Source organism: Falco punctatus, assembly GCF_963210335.1.
Source record: "Falco punctatus genome assembly, chromosome: 1".
Taxonomy (NCBI): domain Eukaryota; kingdom Metazoa; phylum Chordata; class Aves; order Falconiformes; family Falconidae; genus Falco; species Falco punctatus.
The window spans coordinates 76754633-76773884 of NC_137580.1; the positions used below are offsets into that span (position 1 = coordinate 76754633).

Below are 19252 nucleotides of genomic sequence, written 5' to 3' on the forward strand. Positions count from 1 at the left end.
ATAAATACCAAGATGATCATATGTCAGTGCCTGCTGCAATTTTTTTTCCCTTGAACACCAACTCAATGAACAGATTTTTACAATTTGTGGCTGCTCAGTCATTTTGTATGGCTTTTTAATCTCTAGAGGCCAGATGGAAGCGTGATCCTTCAGCATCACTTGTTTTGCATAACGTAGGGACTGGAACTACGTTTGAAATAACACATACTCATAGATGTGTAAGTATATAAATATTTTTCTTTTTCATCCATGTCTTTTCTAATGTTTTGTTTTTCTTTAATAACAGTTTTCTATGGGGAAAATCGTCATGAACAAGTAAATGCTATGTCCTGAGAGAAGAGTCTTACACAGAAGAAAACAATGATTTTGGTCAAGGAGAGTTGACAGAGAAATCGACACTCAAGAGGTACGTTTCAGAGACAGCTGGTGACTTACCTTTGTTTCAGGGCACTGATAAAGCTGCTGTTGAACTGGAATGATATGGGTGGGGTTTTTTGTCTTCCTCGGATGCTTTATTACAATCTTTCCTACAATCCTAACTTTGCTTTTAGTTGTATTTATGGATTTATTCTCTGCCGTCAGAGTGCAATCAATTGATTGAAATCCATAAATAATAAACTTCAAGTTTCAGTTTAAGATGGGGTGACAAGATGCTATCTGAAGAAGTCTTATGCACTTGAGCAGCTTTTTATAGCTAACTGCCGCCAGAGTAAAATCCTGACACGTTCTTAGTGATAGAAAGCTAATGGCTTTCCTGCGTGTTTGTTGAAGCCCATGTGACAAATCCTATACAGTAACTGAAGGAGAGAACACTCATGCACCTGTTTGTGGAAGGGTTACATAAAAAGTCCTGCGACATTATTTTAGCTTCTACCAGTAAGCTGAGCAACTTGACCTGCTTTACCCTTCATAGGATATATGATATTAAATTGACAAGAAGAAATAGGGAAAGAAAAAAAAAAAAAAAGACAAAAAAAAAAAAAGACAGACATGCTAACATGAAAAAACACATTTTATTGCACTTAAGTTATAAGAAAATAAAATTTCTAAGTGAATCAAACCATAGACACAATCCCTTTAAAGGTTGTTTTCCTCCATCATGTCAGGTTGTTATATAACTAAAATTAACCAACTGGAATCTGATTGTTTTAAATCAGACTATAAATAAAACAAAAAAAAAAAAAAAGGAGGAAAAAAGATCGCCTAGGATACAGTGTTAAACCACTTTCACAGTTCAGCTTGAGTTGTGGCTCTTGGAGAATGAGGCAAACCATTTGACTCTTTCATTTCTCGTTTTGTTTGCATGTGACATCTTTACAAAAACTTCAGTTTTTGCTCTGTCAGTTCCTCCCAGCAATAACTGTAACAGTTGTTTTATTTCTCAAATACTGTAAAACACTAAGACTGACCAGCAACTTTATTTTAATTTTTGTATTTTATAATATTTTTTAAAAATTTTGTCAGTTTTTTAATGTATGTTCATTCCATTCACCACAGCCCTCACAAAGAAAAATTTCCCCACAGAACAGGCTGCAATAGCTTTGTTCTAAGGAATGTGTTTTAATTTTTGCCCAGAAAAAAGAAAATAAGCTTTGCACACACACTCAATTCTTTATTTGCAGGCAAACTTCACTCTTTAATTGTCTGAAACTCTTCCACTCTCAGCCTCTTAGAGGCACAGTTGGCTCAAGTTTCAGTGGCAAAAAGTCTTTTTCTGTAACCAAACTAGAGCAAATTTGGAATTCAGTCTGGGACTAAAACGTCACAGCAGAAAAAAAAATAAAAAAAAATAATTTGCTTTTCTTTCTTTCATTTAGCAGCATAAATAAGTTTGGCCACTGGGAATACAGTACAGGGGTGGGACAACAATCCCGTAATTGAAGACCTACTTCTAGCACCAGCATTGCTAATTAAATCCATCAGAGGACTCTCAAAACCCAGGACAACTTGCCACCTCAGAGCAACTTATGCATTGAAGAGTGTAAATGGAAGCAACAGTAAATAGATTAAACAGAGGCTAATACTGTGATTGACATTGGCAATGGTTGGCAAAAAAAAGAAGAATAAAAGAAAAAAAAGAAAAAGCTCCGATAAAACTGTACAAAACAATTCACAGTAATATTTTAGCTTTTCCACACCAGGAATGGACTCTTGGTTGTTGTTTGTTTTTGTTTTTTTTTTTCATTGCAGATGCTCTCTAGTTTTTTGAAAGTCAACCAGTGACTGCTCGCAGAGGTTGGAAGGGGACCTCTGGAGGTTGTCCGGTCCAACCCCCTGCTCAGAGCGGGGCCAAGGGACAGCGTGTTGCTCGGAGGGGCTGCCGGGACCCAGGGTGGCCCATGGGTGCACGAGCAGGCTTGCCTGTGCAGCTTCTTTAAAGATCTTTGTGGTAAAATAACCTGTTAACAAGAACTGTAACAATTTTTTTTTTTCACCTCCAACTTGCTCAAGGAGCAGTTGGAGGAAAGTAAAGAAATAATTGCACCTGGTTTCATTTCAAAAGTCGTATTTTTGCAAAGCTGCCCCGGTCAAAAGTGTAGCCTTTTTATGTGACGAGACAGCAAACGCCTCTCTTGTCAGTTATAGTTTGTCATCTTTCGTCTTCTCCTTCGTAGTCTGTAGGTCTTTAGGATCTGTTGCCCCAAGGCAACATCCTGCACCACCAAGGACAAGGGATTTTTTTTCCTTTTTTTTCTTTTTTCTTTTTTTTTTCAGGGGGAGGGAAAGGAGAACATCGTCTACACGTTTGGACAAATTCATCTTTCTGCCCTTCACTTCATATCCACGTCAAAGTCCAACACCAGCAGCTTTGTTTCCTCAGTTCCGTTGCGGCTCCCAACCGCACACACTAGCTTTGTGTTAGAAGCTCTGATCCGCCACACGACGCCTCCGCTTCCCCCACTCTCCAATGTGACTAGATTTCGGATAAATTCACCCGTTTTCAAGTCCCAAAGTTTTACAGTCCCATCATCTGAGCTGGTAATTACAAAGTTCTTGTTGAACTGTAAACAGGTCACAGCACTCTGATGCTTGTTGGGACCTGTAACAGCAAACCAAAACATGTTTTACTTGCAATTAGAAAGCAACGTCAGACAGCACTGCATATGGAATAAATACCTGGCTATTTGCATGCGGTTGTTTCTACTAGACATGCTAACTCAGTTTTTGTACGTTACAAGGTACAGAAGCCTTGCCGTGCTTTCAAAAAGTGAATGCGGGTATAGGAAAACTCCTCATTATTTCCTTCTTCGTTACAGTGACCTTGTTTTGTTGTATACAAACAGCAGGGCAAGTGTGCACTTGGACATTCATGAAGACGAACTCAACGATCCAAAATTTGGTGGCCGCTGTAAGTGTTTGTCTTCAAGTCTCTTTGAAGCGTTATTATGAGACTATTGGTAAATACTGACAGTTATACATTGACGTAGAAACATACGCTGTTAAAATGGAAATTTAATTTTCTGCTCTAGCCAGCGATGCTGCATGTGATATACGGGAATGATATAAGACCTTTTTTGTGGGGAGAAACAAAACAGCATGCTCATGCGCCTGATGCCTGAGCAGCAAATGTCAAAATGGAAACAAAACTCTTTCTTTTTACTGAAATAAAGAAAACCTCTTCCACGCATTTCTCTTGATTTATTGCGACAGACAGTGTACTTTGCCTCCCGATCCAATTAATCACTAGGCTTTGAAACATCCAAGTGACCCCTAAATAAATACGTTGACTGACTGTTTTGAGATGTCATTTCCTACATATTTCTGTGGCTTATTAGGCTAATGTACCCATGGCAAATTGCTATCTGTCCAGACCATCTGCCTTTCATAATAGCAAGTGATTTGAATAGATTAGATTAAGTACATTTTGTTCTACTAATTCAGAGAAAGATCATACAGCTGTCATCAGAAAAATATTTAAGTTGTAAGTGGTCTGCATTTGTTTCTTTGTATGCAATTATTTATCTTTTTTTTTCTTAAATACAGAACCTGCAGCATAGATTACTGCAGGCAGCTTCATTTCCATGAAGGTAGTCTAAGCTCACCTTGCAATGTCTGTAAACATTGTCCTGTTTTAATGTCCCAGATTTTGACTGTAGAATCGGCATTCCCAGACACCAGTATATTGTCCTTGAGTTCCATTCCACTCGTGAGAGACTGGTGGCCTGTCAGCGTGTGAATGCAGTTGCCTGTCTCCACATCCCAAACTCGGATGGAAGTGTCAAGAGATCCACTCACCACATGGATGCCATCAAACTACAAGAAAGGTACATCTATTACAAACAGTTACATTAGGAGCTTACAAAGAAGGCTATTAAGCATTTAATTCACTAAATGCAACATTAGATGCTGTATGTTTGGGAACTGCATCACAAAGTAAAAATCTTCCAAGCACAAGAAGTCAAAGTAGAGATGGCCACGTTTGGTGTCACAGCAGGTGCTTCATGGTCACAGTAATTTCCTGTTGTAGACATGGTCCATGAGGCACACGCTTCAAGGAGAGAGACTCTGAACCCCTGGTCTTTTAAATGTAATACAGCTCCTTTAACCCTAACGGAATCCTGGCTGCAATGCAGTGTAGCAGTAAAAGAAGGTAGTTCTCCTAATAAAGATGTTGACAAGCCAAACCTGGTTTTCACACGTCAGAGGGACTTTAAGCTGCAGAAGGGGAACAACATTAACCATCTACACAAAAGTCAGAAAAATGGAAGGAGTGTAATTGAAATATGCTGGGTTTAGCCATTTTATAATCAAAATTGTTGTGCCTTTTTTAAAATCTTAAAATTTTAACTTCCTAGTCATTGTAGGGAAAGGCGTACAGGCTAACATAGATGTCCACACTCTTGGATTTTTCTAGGCACATTTTACATATAAAATACGTAGAACATGAATGTGTAGAAAAATCAGGTAAGAGATGAGACACTTGACCAAGAGGACTGAACATGTAGAGAATATAAAGGTGGAAAGTAACTTGAGTGATAGTTGACAATGACATGAGTTCAGAATTCTCAAAAAAGGAAAGGAAAAGCACCTCAGAATAAAACCAGGGGACTTCAAGGAGGAGTTCTTCAATACATTAAGACTTCCTTCCCATGAGGTTTTTATATATCTATTCTCTGAGGGGAAGAAGAGTTCAGGAGAGTTGGCACTTTCTTAAAGACACAAACTATCCTGGTGTGAAGGAAAGATGGGACATGTAGTAAATTACCAAGACCCACTTGGCTAAAGCACAAGGAATTGTACAAAAAGTAGAAACCAGATCAATAGATGTGTTTAGAAAAGCACGCTGGGACAAAATCAGAAAGGCAGGGCACAAAACAAGGGAAAACTAGCAGGAGCCATTAAGGATGATAAAACACCATTCTGCTTAAAAAACCCAACAAACCCAAACAAGAGGAAGGCCAAAAGAAAAAAGCTTATTTATGCTCAGCGGGAAGGAAACACCGAGCGAGGCCAGCTATTTAACTTTTTTTTGCTTCAGTCCTCAGCCATCTGAGCACAGACTCACAGCGCTAACACCACTGACAACTGAGCACAGGCTTTGCTAGAATGGGGAAAAAACCCACATAAGGCAAGTTGTTTTGAGACAGTCTCGGAGACATCTGCTGCTATCTTTGAGGACCCATGGAAGACAGACAAGTTTCAGATGGCAAATAAAAATATTCCCGTCTTTATTGAAGGAGATGATGACGGGAGATGGGGAATTATGGATTGGTCGGCCTAACTTCCAGTTTCCAGAAGGAACTAACAAACAATCCGTTTGGTTGTAAGCCCTTAAAAAGGCGGTAAGTAGCAGCAAACACAGATTTGTGGGACAATTATCTTAACTAACATGATTATTTTTTTCTGTGACAGACTAAAAAGCCATGTGAAACAGCAGATGTCTTGGCTGTGTTTTCACAAAGAGGGAGGCAAATTTGAGGGAGGGATACCATCCCGTTCAGAACTTTGTTCACAGCATGATTAGAGACAGCAGAAACAGTTCCAGGGGGGCGGTCTGGCATTTAGGATTTTCATTAGGATTTGGATGACATTTGAAATGGTAGAACCGACCCAAAGCAAAGAGCATAAAAGTCAAGAGATAACTGTGAAGATCTGAGCTTGGCAGTGAATGAATGAAGGTGCAGCTGCAGCCTGGAGGAATGAAGGCTGGGCAGGAGTCTTTGTTATAGCTCGGGCAATCTGACACTACTTGTCCACGTATCTAATAATAGCCAAGAATGAACCCAATTAAGAGAACTCAGCTATCTCAGACTGCTGCTTTTTATAAAACCTGCAGAAAACCAGCATCTTGGATCTCTACAGTCAAACATGGTTGGGGATGGCACCTAAGTTCAAAAGAACGTAGAGAGGGGCTGGCACATACGCACTGCTTATCTGCGGTATGCACTGCATCGCCGGTGAAAATATACTAAAAAAAGAAACTCAGGGGTATGCTATGTAAGGCATATAAAATGATCTTTCACTTCTAGTAAGCACTGATAAGACTTTGACTGGAATTTTGCATCCTGTTTTGGGCATCCTGCTTTCAAAAGAGGCTGTGAACTAACTGGAGTTCAGATGAAAGGATGAGGAGTGCTAAGTAGGCCAGCAGACTTGTTGGGTGGAAATACTACAGAATATTTTACTTTCCTAAACAGAACTAAACCAGATAGTTCTAACAAATTTTTTTCCTCCTTTTCCTCAAATTAATTGTATTCCATGTGCATAAGGTATTCGGAAAGAGAGGTTTAAGGCTGGACATGAAGACGGACTTTACTCTGATACTGCAGTGGTTGAGCTGTTATCCATGAACCCTGAGAATGCGCAGATCGCTTCAAAGGCAGCTAAGAAGGAGGAAGGACACAAAACGGTCAGCAGTCTTCAACTGCTGCGTAAGGATCTCTGGAAAATGGAAGGGGGTCTAAAATGGGGAAATACTGAGGTGTAACAGACCCTGCCATGGAGTGGGGGTGGGGGGCCAGGCTGGTTATTCAGCCCAATTGTTCCATCTAAGAGTTCTGCTGTCTGGGGCTATCTCAGGCCAAAGGGCAGGAACTCACCAGGCGATTTTAAAGACTCTTTCTGCCCTCACCTGTAAGCACCTGTAGCCTCCTGCCCCTCAGAAATCTGTTCTAGAATGCCAAGTTCCATTTACAGGATGTAAATAGTATCGGTGTGTAACATAACCCAATTATTTGATCCATTATTACTACAGTATCAGAGCAAGACATGAATATTCATAAGCCCAAACAAGAGCCTCTGGTGAAGATAAGGCAGAATAACATACGCTGTTCCCAAACTGCCACAGATGAAATACAACCTTTGGAATTTTTTAAGAGATAGGGAGGTAGTACAGCATTTTTAACTTGCTTGTTGCTTGTCTAGAGAATACTCCTCAGCATATGAATATAAGAGAAGGGCTGCAGATTTTTGATAAATTTTGCTACATATTTTGGGAAACAGATTATTTTGTTTGTATTATTTTGAGATACACCTTATGAAAGATACACTTTATGAAAAAGAGCTGTAGCACTGAGCTTCACTTTCTGAGCCACAAACCAGCGTAGTTACATGCCGAATGCAATTTCCAGATTTTGAACTTTTGTTCCGTTTCTTTTTCATGTCCTGCCAGATTGTGGTGAGAACAGGCGCAAGCATGAAATTACTTTCTTTCGCCTTTCAACGCCTGGAAATGACGCACTGACTCTATGGATGGACGATATGATCTTTTGGGTTAGTGAAGGTACGAAGAGGGTATATGGGTCTCTGGCAGCTTAGGCCATGCCGCAGAGCAGCACCGTAATAACCTGCACCTGCAATAACATGTCTCGATTGAAAAGCCTCACAGTTGTAGGTCTGGCCTCTGCTTGGAGAAGAGGAAGCAGAGGGGCTGGAGATTTACATCAGAACATTACAATTTAGGTTCAGCGTTACTGTGAATCACAATTTGGAATTGGAAGATGGGACAACAAAACAAGGATAAACAGATCTGCATAATTCAGAACCTTAATCCGATGGTATTTTTGGGCACATCTTCAATTACTACATCATCCAATTTATTTAAAACAGTAAGTTTAGAATTTCTTCGGGTAAAGCAAAAATATAGGTCCAAAATACATGCAAGTTTTCAACAAAACCCCAACCAAACAACCCAGCAACCCACAAAACTACTTAATTCACTGGTACAGATTTGGGCTTTATTGTATTGGGTGCTTTAAAGACAACGCTCCTCTAAAACAATCTCAGTTTCTAAATCAGGACAAGATATAACAAGTGCAACAAAATGAAAGAGGGGACTCTATCACTGATGCCTCTATATTTTCGTGGCCTGTATAATTCTGGAGTAGGTACCCACAATTCAATAAACAAGGTGAAATAAACTAACTTTAAATTTTACTTAAGGCAGCTAAAGCAGCAGATGAAAATCACATACCTGTAATGAGTAGACTCTGTTAGTATGCCCTTGCAGTGTGTGCAGACAGGTCTCTGTCTCTGGATCCCAAACTTTGACCATAAAATCATATGCACCACTTACAACCCTTCTGCCGTCATACTGAACACACCGAACTGCAGCTACGTGGCCCATCAGAACGTGCAAACACTGGCCCGTCTCTATGTCCCAAACTCTCAGTGTAGCATCTCGAGACCCACTGACCACTCTGCAGGAACAAGAAAACCCCTCCTGTACTTAGCATTGGACACAAAAGTATTAACACAATTAGACTGGATATAAATCAGTTACGAGTTTTAATTTGGGACAGTAGATAGCATTACTCTGCTAGCCACCAAAGATCTGGTTTGGCATGACATTTCATTAGGGTCACAAATGGCTTGAGTGTTTTAATTCCTTGCTCTACTCACCTCCTCAGGATCTATTTGATATAATTGGCAATCAGTATTTAAAAAGGCACTTCATTCCTGAACAGCAAAACGATGCCCTAAGAAATTATGAGGACTGTTGTATCTACCTATGAAAGCTTACTAATATGCTGAGCTCCAGCCGGTGCTATGTTTTAATGACTGAGTTAACTAATAACGAACAAAGATGTTCTTCAGAAGTTTGACATTTGGTAAAGTAACGGTTATTCTGCTTGATTTTTTTCAGTTTATACTTTTACAAGCTTTTTTAGGCAAGAACAGAAATGAGAAGGAATTTAATATTGATGGTATCGATATAGAAAAAAACCCTCCTCGTTCTTCAAAAAAGAAGAAATGCAACCAACAGACACTCTGTCTACAGCTTCGTACCACAGCCAAGTAAAAGAGCTTTGCCAATGTTCCTTGAATCAAGACATGGTTTACTATTGCAGAAATTATGATCTAATCAGTTATAAGTTAAATAAACTACTTTAAAAGGCATTCTGTAAAATGAGTAGAAGTTTGTCGCACTGACAAAAAGGAAAAATTATTCAGCGTGTGGGAGACTGGATCACAGTGTAACAAAGAACTAGCTCTGAAATAATGTAGAATGTGACTTAGAAAGTACATGACTCAATTTTCTGCTCTTTAATTAGTACTCTTATGCTTTTGCTTCTATTAATCATCTTGTCCCTTGTGTTGATTTACGTAGTTTAATTTGACTGCTTTGCCTGGTTTGTATTTCACTCAATGTTGGATGAGGCACCCAGGTTTAACAAGCATTTTCCGCAAACACAACTGTAAATTACAAGCCAAACCATGGCTGCAGCTTTGGACAGAGCCTTACCTTTTCTCATGGAGATGCATGCAGCGAACGGTGGAGGTGTGTCCGTACAAGGTGTGTATGCATTCTCCAGTCTCAGCGTTCCAGACTTTCAACGTTCGGTCTGTAGATCCACTAATGATGATATTGTCCCTCATCTGTGATGACCAGACTCCGCCTGTGTGCCCAACCAGCGTTCTCAAACACTGAAAAGAAATATTTTGCTTTGTTATCCTTTTGTCGGAGTTGAACGGAAACTTAAGAAAAAGTAATTTAGGAGGTAACAGTAGTCTCTCAGAGCAGGAAGCCAGAAGACCCCTGGAGACTGCTTTGTGATTGAACAAAAAAAAAATCCCCCCTTTTAGACAATACTCTTCAAATTTCTCTCTCCATTGTGAGTACTTGGGACTATAAGGAATTTTCCCTGTAATATTCCCCTTGATAAACTGAAGCGTCTTTCCAAATTTCTCAATACAGGGCATGTTTTACAGCCTTGAGTCATTTTCCTGGCATTTTCCCGAGTCACTGCAGGTTTTCCAACAGCGTTTTGAAGCGTGAGTGTTAGAACTGGAGAGAGCATTCACTTCGTAGTTTACCACTGATCTATAAGCCATGTACTCTTACTGTATTTTCTGTTTGTTTATCCAAGAAACTTCACATGCTCTAAGCCATAGCTACAGCATCAATACTGCAAAATCACGTTTCAAACCTTTTCCAGACTGTACTGTTGCCCAGGAGGGAATCCCACACTACATAAGCACAGCCTACCTCCTTCTTTGATCCTGTACGTATGACATGATTTCTCACTATGCAGAGGCAGTGTTTGCTCACACCTACTTCTGTAAAACCTCCATCACTCTGGAACAATGACTTGTCTCCGTCTCTCAGCCTGTATCCCTTACAAGTAACAACTATATATGCTTCCTCACCAGGCAGCAGTAAGTGCTAATTAGCACAGACTAGAAGAGATCCTTGCAAGACCCCTCTAGTAAGATACTCCATGAAGATTCTGCTTTCACATTAACAACATGATCTCTATAATTACCCACTTTCTAACCCATTTAAATACGTGCCATGTTGATTTTTGTATTGTTCTATTTTCTTCAATCGTGTCACTGGGATACAGTCCTGCAGTGCACACAGCCAGCTACTTCTGCACTATTATTTTTATCAGTCAAACCTCTAACTGCATGAGAAAAGAGGTCAAGTCAAGACAGTTTGATGATCTCTTCTTCTGTAATCTAATGCTAAGCAGCATTAATTGCCGTGGCCTTCCTTTAACTGTTAGTTGACTCCTCTTGACGTAGTCCAATATTTTTTATCTGAGATAATGTATCCTAAATACCCAGTCTTTCTGTTTACTCCATTTAAATACTGACACATTTTAGCTTTCTGGCTATTCTCTGGATCTTCTCTTTGTGCTTGTACCTTTTGAAAAAACACCAGTTTTACCCCACAAGTTACTTGAGAAAAAAAAAAAAAAAAAAAGTGAAATACCTATTATCTGTATCAACTGTAATAAAAAAACCCACAACTTTGGTAGTTGTTAACATCCTTGTTGAGTTTCTGCTGAAGTGTTGTTCTATTATCACACAATGCTTTATGTCTATCACGTGAATTTTCTTCCAAAAAAACTATTTTTTTCCTGCATCAGTGATAGCATACTAATTTCTGTTGTTAATATCCTGTTCTAACATCCTTGAAAATGCTTTGCTCCTGTGTTGTACATGGAGTTCCTGTTCTTTAACATTTTTTACCAGTCTTCTGCAATTCCTGGCTCCTAGCTTAATTCACTGCTATCAAATCCATCTTTTTAAATTCATAGCTGTTATTCATTTTTACAATTCCCGGTTTTTTGGTTGTTTTTTTTTATTTCAACCAATTTGCTTGTATTTTAAGAAATCATCCTTCTAAAGCAGTAAGAACACAGAATCCTTATTCTGGGCTTTACATCTGTCAAGGGAATTATTTAGTCATGTTCATTTGCACAAACCAACCTTAAGGGGTTTTTTATTTTACTTATTCTCCAGCATCAGTAAGTACGAGGGCTGATACAGCCTCTTCCATCTTTTGTACACAATTTCTGGCTCTCCTAAAGGTTTGCGGTAGTCACACTAGGATTTGTAATTACATTCCAAAAATTACCAAACAGGAATTGTTAAGTCATGCTCCTGTGATCAATTTTATGTATTTAAAGGAACATTTTGCTTTTGAGAGGGCGGTACATAAGTATTTTTCATTTGAATTTAGGCTGCCCTTTTCAATTAAAAAATGTAAATTTCAATATGGGTTCCTTCATTACTTTGTTGTAGGGAAGCCAACAGAGGCAGGTGAGGCTGCCTGTTGCTTTTAATTTTATACTTCCCCACAGTAGTATTTACAATCCTGTCAAGGATCTTCTAGGCATGCAAAGACAAATGCTTAATATATTCAGTTTCAACATTACAAAGCAGATACCTTTCACATCTTAAACATGTTATCCTCAATAGCTGTCTTGTTCACATAACTGTATCATTACAACAAAGCTAAGTACACACAATACCAGCCTAGAAGGGAAGTGTTTCCCTGAGGCCTTTTCTATACCCTGGGAGCATGGTCAGTCACCTTAAAATGAAAAACCTCTGTGCTGAGTAGCTGTGATGTTCTAACATCAGTGAAACGTTCAGTACTGTCTTTTTGATTGCACATATTGTTTTGCTTCTCTAAGCCAAAATTAAATTATTGAAGCTTATTAAATTCCTGCCTGAGCTGGATCTAATTTAACAGGAAATATTTAAACCTAAAGCAAGTTATTACTGGTTTGGGGTTTTTTTTTGGTGGCTCAGCAATATAGTAGAATATAGTAGCTTAGAAAGGAAAACCAAACTTGCTATTTGAAATCCGAGCCAGTGAAATGAACGCCCCATTTGAATAACTTGAAAACAACAGAAAGAATGCTGGAAGACAAGTGAGAAAGGGAGATCCAGAGGGGTAAAAGCAGGCTAAATTAAGCTTTAAGGAAGATAAAGTAATGTATCTGTCCAAATTCTTTAGAATCCATGTCACAAATGACTCTCCAAGAATAGCAGAATTGCCAAGAGAACAAGGATACATGCCAATGGTAACATGAGCAGCATTGCAATTTCACATCAAGGTGACTTTTCTGAACCACACTAGTTTCTGTGCAGGAAAAGATGACCCAAAATGTTTACTGGTCCCTTTTCTGATCCTTGCACCAGACGACACTAAAGACCACCCTGCAGTGCCGTCTGATGGCGCAGCAGCATTCCTGACATACCGGTGCTCTACCTGTAGCTCATTTCCTAAGGAATTCAACAAAACAACCCACTGACTGACCTTGCCTGTAACCGCTGACCACACTTTCAGCGTGTTGTCGTCAGAGCCGCTCACTATTCGGTTCCCGCAGAACTGAAGGCATGTGATCACATGGTCATCGTGGCCTTTGAGCACCTGCCGATACAGAACATAAAAACGTACAGTCACAACTGAACGCAGGAGATTAGAGAGAGAAGCAGGAGCAACTAAATGCTCTTCGGATTCATAAATTGTAAAATGCCAGAGCTGCTTCAATAATAATAAGGCCCTTTAATCCCATGTGTCAAGTCTAATTTACCACCAGCTGGGACCAAAGAAGGTCTCCTCCTTCTTCCACGCGGTGATACGGCATTGTTTAGCAAGCGCATGACCATTATTGTAAGCCTCCTAAAAGTACCAGGAAAAATCACTAATAAAGGTAGGCTGACTTAGTAACTGGACATTGCTCAATTCCTCTGCAGTTATTCCATCTCTTTTTATTTTTTGGTTGCGTTACTTTTACCTTTGAAGAGTTGTTTCAACCTTAAACAAAAAGGATGGGGTTGTATCATTTGCTGCATATTTGTATTTCAGTGGTCAAGGCTGCCTGTATCTTTATTTTTTTCCTTACCAGCCAAGCACTGTAATCTATTAAATGCCAGGCAGCACCGAAGTAAAAAACTAGAAAACCATTAACCCAATTAAATACAAACAAAAGTGATAATTTAACGTGCTGGAAATGTGGATTGGAATGTTACTTTATAGAGGCGGGATTTTCAATGCTTGATTTGGGAAAAACTGCAATTCGGTATATTTTACTGCAATATAGCAAAAAAATCCTTATCAGAATACAGAGGATGAGGAATTTTTTATTTAAGACATCTGAACACTTTTCAAGATGTTCATTGAAATGAAATGGGCATTTAGATAATGCCTCAGGCTGTAATTTTAATAATAATTCCAAGATAACTTGATGTGGCGTATCAAGGCAAGAAATATGGAGCTGTTGCCAGAGATGTACATAAGTCACGGCCAAATAAACAGCAGGATACAGCTATAGGTTTTTCACTGGAATTTTTTTGTTCTTGTTTTTATTATTTTGTTGTGCGGTAATCAAGAAAACGTTTGGTTTTTTAAAAAATAAATTAAAATAAATAAAAAAAACTTAAGGCAAATTGCCTTAAAACCGTAAAAGTCTATGAATATGGGTTTTCTTCATGTTTCTGACTGCTCTTTCAAAACCAGCTTTGATTAGACAGCTGCTGTTCTATTTTACAAAAGGTTTGAAGTATTGCTTCATATCTTCATATTGGAAAAGCTGTGATGATAACACATCAGTGTCATTAAAGAATTTTATTATTTTTTTAATCAACATGGAATTAAGTTATTGTCTTGTGCTGCTCAATTTAGAAGAATATGTATAAAAATAAAGCATGAAATGGTCACAGAATAGTTGTGGAGTATTTTTATGTTGTGACATGGCCAAGCTCTACAAATACATGTGTGTAAGTGTGTGTATGTATGTATTTATAGGTAGCGTGTGTGTATTTACATATAAGTATTTCCAGTTGAGTTTCTGAGATGACCTGTCTCAAAAAGAGACTGGCCTATTTACAGGAATTCATGAAACTGTACAGACTTTTTTTAGAACAGCAGTGAAAGAATTCTACTGTATGAAGAACCACATTCTGATTTGCTAATAGGATGCTCTGAAATTAATTTAAACCCAGGGCAGGTAAGCTAAAATAATTTTTTTTCTGCAATAACATGTTGCTTTTGTGCATAGATAGTCTGGTGTGTCCAAAGGAAAAAAACCCCAGAGCTATGAGCTTATCCTGCTTTGTTCATGGCCATGCACACAGCTCAGAAACTTACCTTAGGCGATTTCAGTTCTCCTCGCCGCCAGTTGGTATCAATCCTGTGTTGTCTAATGTAGGCGCTTTTCCACGGACTGTGTATAAAGCCTGGTTTTATTACTTTCCTCCTCTTGATATGTAATGGTTCATCAATCCCTAAAATGAATTTTAAAAAAGGAGGGAGGGGGAGAGATGAGGCCACCCCAAAGAAAACGGCTTCTGTCCCTCGCAGACCTTTACCGTGACCCCTGACATCAAACGCTCACGGAGGTGACAGCCTCCTGCACACAGTATTTGCACTGCGTTCGGTCGCAGCGCCCTACTCCTCAGCTCTTTGTACCATGGCTTTCCTTTGTCGTCAAGCATAATCATTACTGCAATCGTGGCTGAAAATGCTCTAGGTCATCATTGCCTGCTGGCAACCTCCTGGCTTGGTTTTGGATCCCCCCTTCTCAGGCAACGTGGCAGAGTATTTCCTCTTTCAAGCGGGTATCGTCCAGTGCGCTCCCCGATTACTCGTACGCTCATTTTGGACCTTCGGAAAGTAAACCTCTTCGTCTGTGGGCCTCCTCTCTGGTCACCCCCCTTCACTACCTTTAGGTTCACTGTGATTCTCGCTATTAGTGAGCTTTTAATTCTTTTCTTGATTGGAAAGGCTGTCTGCTTTTGGCATCGTCCTCTCCTGGCTGGAATTTCAATATAACTGTGCCCTTTCTGAAGGGACACTTAAGCAGTAGGGCTTTGTTTCAACCTTGCTACTACAGGTATTTCCTTCCCCCCGCGCCCCCAGTTCTCTCACCCATCTCTCTTTTCTGTGCAGCTCCTCTCTCCACCACGTCTCCTTACGAGCAAGTCTTGTCCCTTGCCAGTGTGTGGATTTCACTCTCCTGCCTTTAGCCCCTGCTCTGGTGTCTCTATCTGCAACTCTTGAATCAACTGCTCCTGCGTATGACTGAACGCCTCACCACGTCTAACCAGTCTACAGTACTGTTCCGTTCACCTGTGCTCTCATGTCTGCCCATATCTATTTTTACTTCTACGCTCACAAATGTAGGCTCGTTCCCCTCCCAGCCTTCTCCTTTTCTCCTTATTCTGTCCTCTTAATGCATTTTCACTGAGGTTTGTAAGAGGAGACTCTTAGAGGAGATTTAAGAGGTTAGACAGCTGGTTGCCACTGCAAAAGAAAACTAATTAATTTGGGTGCCTTTAGAAACAGCCAGCTACATTCACACCATCATGTTTTTTAAAGCCTGTGCATCAACCTCTCACAAGTTCTTGTCTCCATACTTGGAGGCAGCCCGGACAGGTCCCTGTGTTTGCCCGTGTCCCAGAGGGATACTGCTCTGAGATCCCACGCATGTGCTCTGCCCCCCAGAATAGACTCTGTGTTCATAGAATTCCCCTTAGAAATAGAACCTTATGTTCTTCATGTGCTCAAACATGTGGCTCCTTTCCTGGGAGCCTTTTTTGGCCCGTTCATATTACTGCTGAACCACCGCATCTTCTGATCTGGCACCAGCAGGTGACATCTGTGTGGCTCATGGCCTGTGCCCCCCTCTCTGAGCCATCAAGTTCACACCTTCTCCCCCGACCACGTGCCATTTCTCGGTTAATTTTCCTACACGTGATGTGAAAATAGAGCACCCCTTCTACTCGACCACTGAAACAGTTTTTCCTCCATGTTATGTACAAACTGCAAGACTATACCTGTAGCATTTTTATGTCTCAGCTCTTCCTTGCTTTGGTTGCATTTTGAATAAAAATAATCCTTAAAAAGCAACAATAATTGTATTTTAAAAACATACGCCTAGGATACTTTATGACTAGGATGTTCAAACTTACTCTAGCTTCATTTCTAGTACGCCGTGGGTTATTTCTGCTTCTGACTTTCAACAGAGATACACACCATGCAGCTCAAAGCATCAACAGCAGTAAATTTAAAGCCACATGAATTGCCTTCATAAAACTTTAAACTTACTATGTAAATGAACTGTACTTTCAACGACAGCACCACTTTGACCATTACAGCCATTTTTTTGCTCTGCCTTACCCTCCTCTTTGCATTTCTCTCTCCAGAGAAGATTATCTTCAGCCAGAATTCTCCAGTAACGACATGTCTGGGCTGCCTGCAGAAGGTCCCTGGGTTCCAGGAATGACAGCACATACAGTGCCAGCTGTAAAAAAGAAAAAGAAAGTGTATTTCCTGCATTGCTTTTGAAAGGAAAAGTAAAGTAACTCCAAGTATTATCACACCTCAGGGGCTGAAACACAGAAAACTGAAACAGGAAGTTATTAAACAATCTCAGAAACGTAACAGAGCTACGGTTTATTCCAGTGAGAACGTGAAAGTAGAACAATCATTCTAAGTAACTACATCCATACAGATCACACCAGAAATTAATCTCGTATTTGCAAGAAGTAGTTGTCAGCTGAAATAGTTATCTTTTTTTAAAATGCAATCCATGTCACTTTAACCATGACTAAAATAATTGTGTCTATGTCATCTTAGCTAACAAGTACAGGAAAAGTTATTTGGAGAGTTTAACTATAAAGTACAACAGTCACCACGTGAGCAAACAGGAAAGTATGTTGTGATGAGTAACGTCCCTCAGTAAACCAAACCGCAGGAGAAGTAAATGCTGTGTGCACCTGAGTTCAAAGCCCTCGGCAGCTGCAGGAAACGCAGCGATCGCATCGCTCATTTTCCCACTAGAATGCAACCCCTAAGCGGCATTCCAGGCAGCTTTACGGACTGGGATGCAAAAGGATTGAAATAGGGAACTTTGATACTGTACACCGCACGTTACCAAAAACATACGGGCAATCCCAATGAGCACCAGAAGACAAACAGAGATGAACTTTTCCATGTGACAAAATGAAAGGTTATTGGGAGAATTCAGACCCCAGCTGAGTGAGCTAAGCCCGTACAACAACCACAATAAACCCCCGCAAATCTCCACAAATACCTTCAGATGTACCAAAGTCTCGAACAGGGACAGCAGCATCTAAAACACAACCCAAAATGCAGGGACAGCTATCACTAGGGGTAGGATGACCAAGTACAGCTTTTCTACTTGACAGCAACAACGTATCTCCCCAGGTCATGGAAAATAAAAAGTGTTAAGATGCAGGAAAAGCCCCTTTCATAGCTAAAAAAGAACAAATGTTCTGCAGAAAGAACAATATTGGTAATGAGTGATGCAGAGAACTACTTACAGGCTGGAACAGTGGCGTCACTGTCAGTAACTAATAGGATGCAAAAGCTGTCAGGGAAATGAGATCATCCACTTTTACTTCTGCTTGACGTATCTTCTCGTGTTTAGGCTTTTTTATTGAATTTTGAGCTGAAGTTATGACGTATAGATATAGAATCTGCCCGTCAAAGCAGCACAGACTGAAATTCAGTAAGGAAGTCATAACTGTAGGCTGTTGACCTCAGCACATTTTTTACCTTGTTAGGGGAGAAACGTTTCCTTTCAGTAACATAGACCAGCCTGTGACTGAGCAGGAAATAAAAATTCAATACGCCAGAACTGTTTGCATTTTGACTGCACACACACACCTCGTTTGCAAGTCATCACCTGCAGCTCACGTCGAGCACGCAGTGCTCCACGTTTAAGGGACCCGTGTCTTAAGCTGCACATTAGACCCCGCAGGCACCCCAGGCCAGAAAGCTGGAGCCTTCTGTCCCTACACAGGGGGCCAGCGTTCAGGATCTGGCGTAGGCCGCTCTGCTTGTACAAGAGCAACAACTGTACCCATCCTTTCAGACTGTCTTAATTCCTGGTGTGTAAAATTATTTAAGAAGTGCTGTTTGCTCACACACATCAGGTAGCCCTGCACGCAGCAAGACTCACCTCTGAAAGAGATCCTTTCCATTTTTGCTGGATGTTCCTTCACTGACAGCAGAGTTTGTTTAAATATCACTTGTCCCATCTATACAGATATGGACGCTTGCTAAGATGGTGTGAATTAAAACCTGCGAGCCAACCGATTCTAAAACAGGTTACATATGGGTGACATTTATTTTAGACTATATTTATCCACATAGTCTTCAAGGGTCAACACAGCCCACAGTTGACTTTGAGATTAGCGGTGCACAGAAGATGACGTCCCTTTGTCTTAGCTCATGGATCTGGTTATAAGAAAACTTCAGGTAGCAAAGATCTGACCTTTGACTCAACTGTATCTCGGACCACTCTATGCTGTAGTGTTAACAGTACCCGACAATACGCAGTCCCTCGCCTTTTTCTTAACTCACACACCCAGCACCAACAAAACTCGGGTGGCTGATTTCAGCAAAACTCCTAGTCTGCTGGTTTCTAGACCTGGGTTTCACAAACAAGTAATTTCAATAATTATTTCTAAAGTCTCAGCAAGAAAACAGAGGAGTATTCATTTTAGATTAATTGTTTGACTGCATGCTTCCTCAGGAGGAAAG

General features: G+C 40.1%; 2 protein-coding genes across 4 annotated transcripts in view; one reads left to right on the forward strand and one right to left on the reverse strand.

Moving 5' to 3' along the window:
* Nucleotides 1–4224, forward strand: part of LOC308062902 (uncharacterized protein) — a 108091-nt gene extending 103867 nt beyond the window's left edge. The window contains exons 5-7 of the mRNA XM_080385140.1: nt 287–406; nt 3288–3349; nt 4085–4224. Of these exons, the coding sequence (XP_080241266.1) occupies nt 287–319 (33 nt within the window). The 3' untranslated portion in view covers nt 320–406; nt 3288–3349; nt 4085–4224. The remainder of the gene's footprint in view (nt 1–286; nt 407–3287; nt 3350–4084) is intronic.
* FBXW7 (F-box and WD repeat domain containing 7) overlaps nt 995–19252 on the reverse strand; it is a 216423-nt gene continuing 198165 nt past the window's right edge. For all 3 annotated transcript variants that reach the window (XM_080384885.1, XM_080384884.1, XM_080384886.1), the window contains 7 exons: nt 16862–16985; nt 14831–14967; nt 12998–13111; nt 9686–9867; nt 8414–8639; nt 4044–4254; nt 995–3040 (listed from right to left, as the gene is read on the reverse strand). In XM_080384885.1, coding sequence (XP_080241011.1) covers nt 2772–3040; nt 4044–4254; nt 8414–8639; nt 9686–9867; nt 12998–13111; nt 14831–14967; nt 16862–16985 — 1263 coding nt within the window. In that variant the 3' untranslated portion in view covers nt 995–2771. The remainder of the gene's footprint in view (nt 3041–4043; nt 4255–8413; nt 8640–9685; nt 9868–12997; nt 13112–14830; nt 14968–16861; nt 16986–19252) is intronic.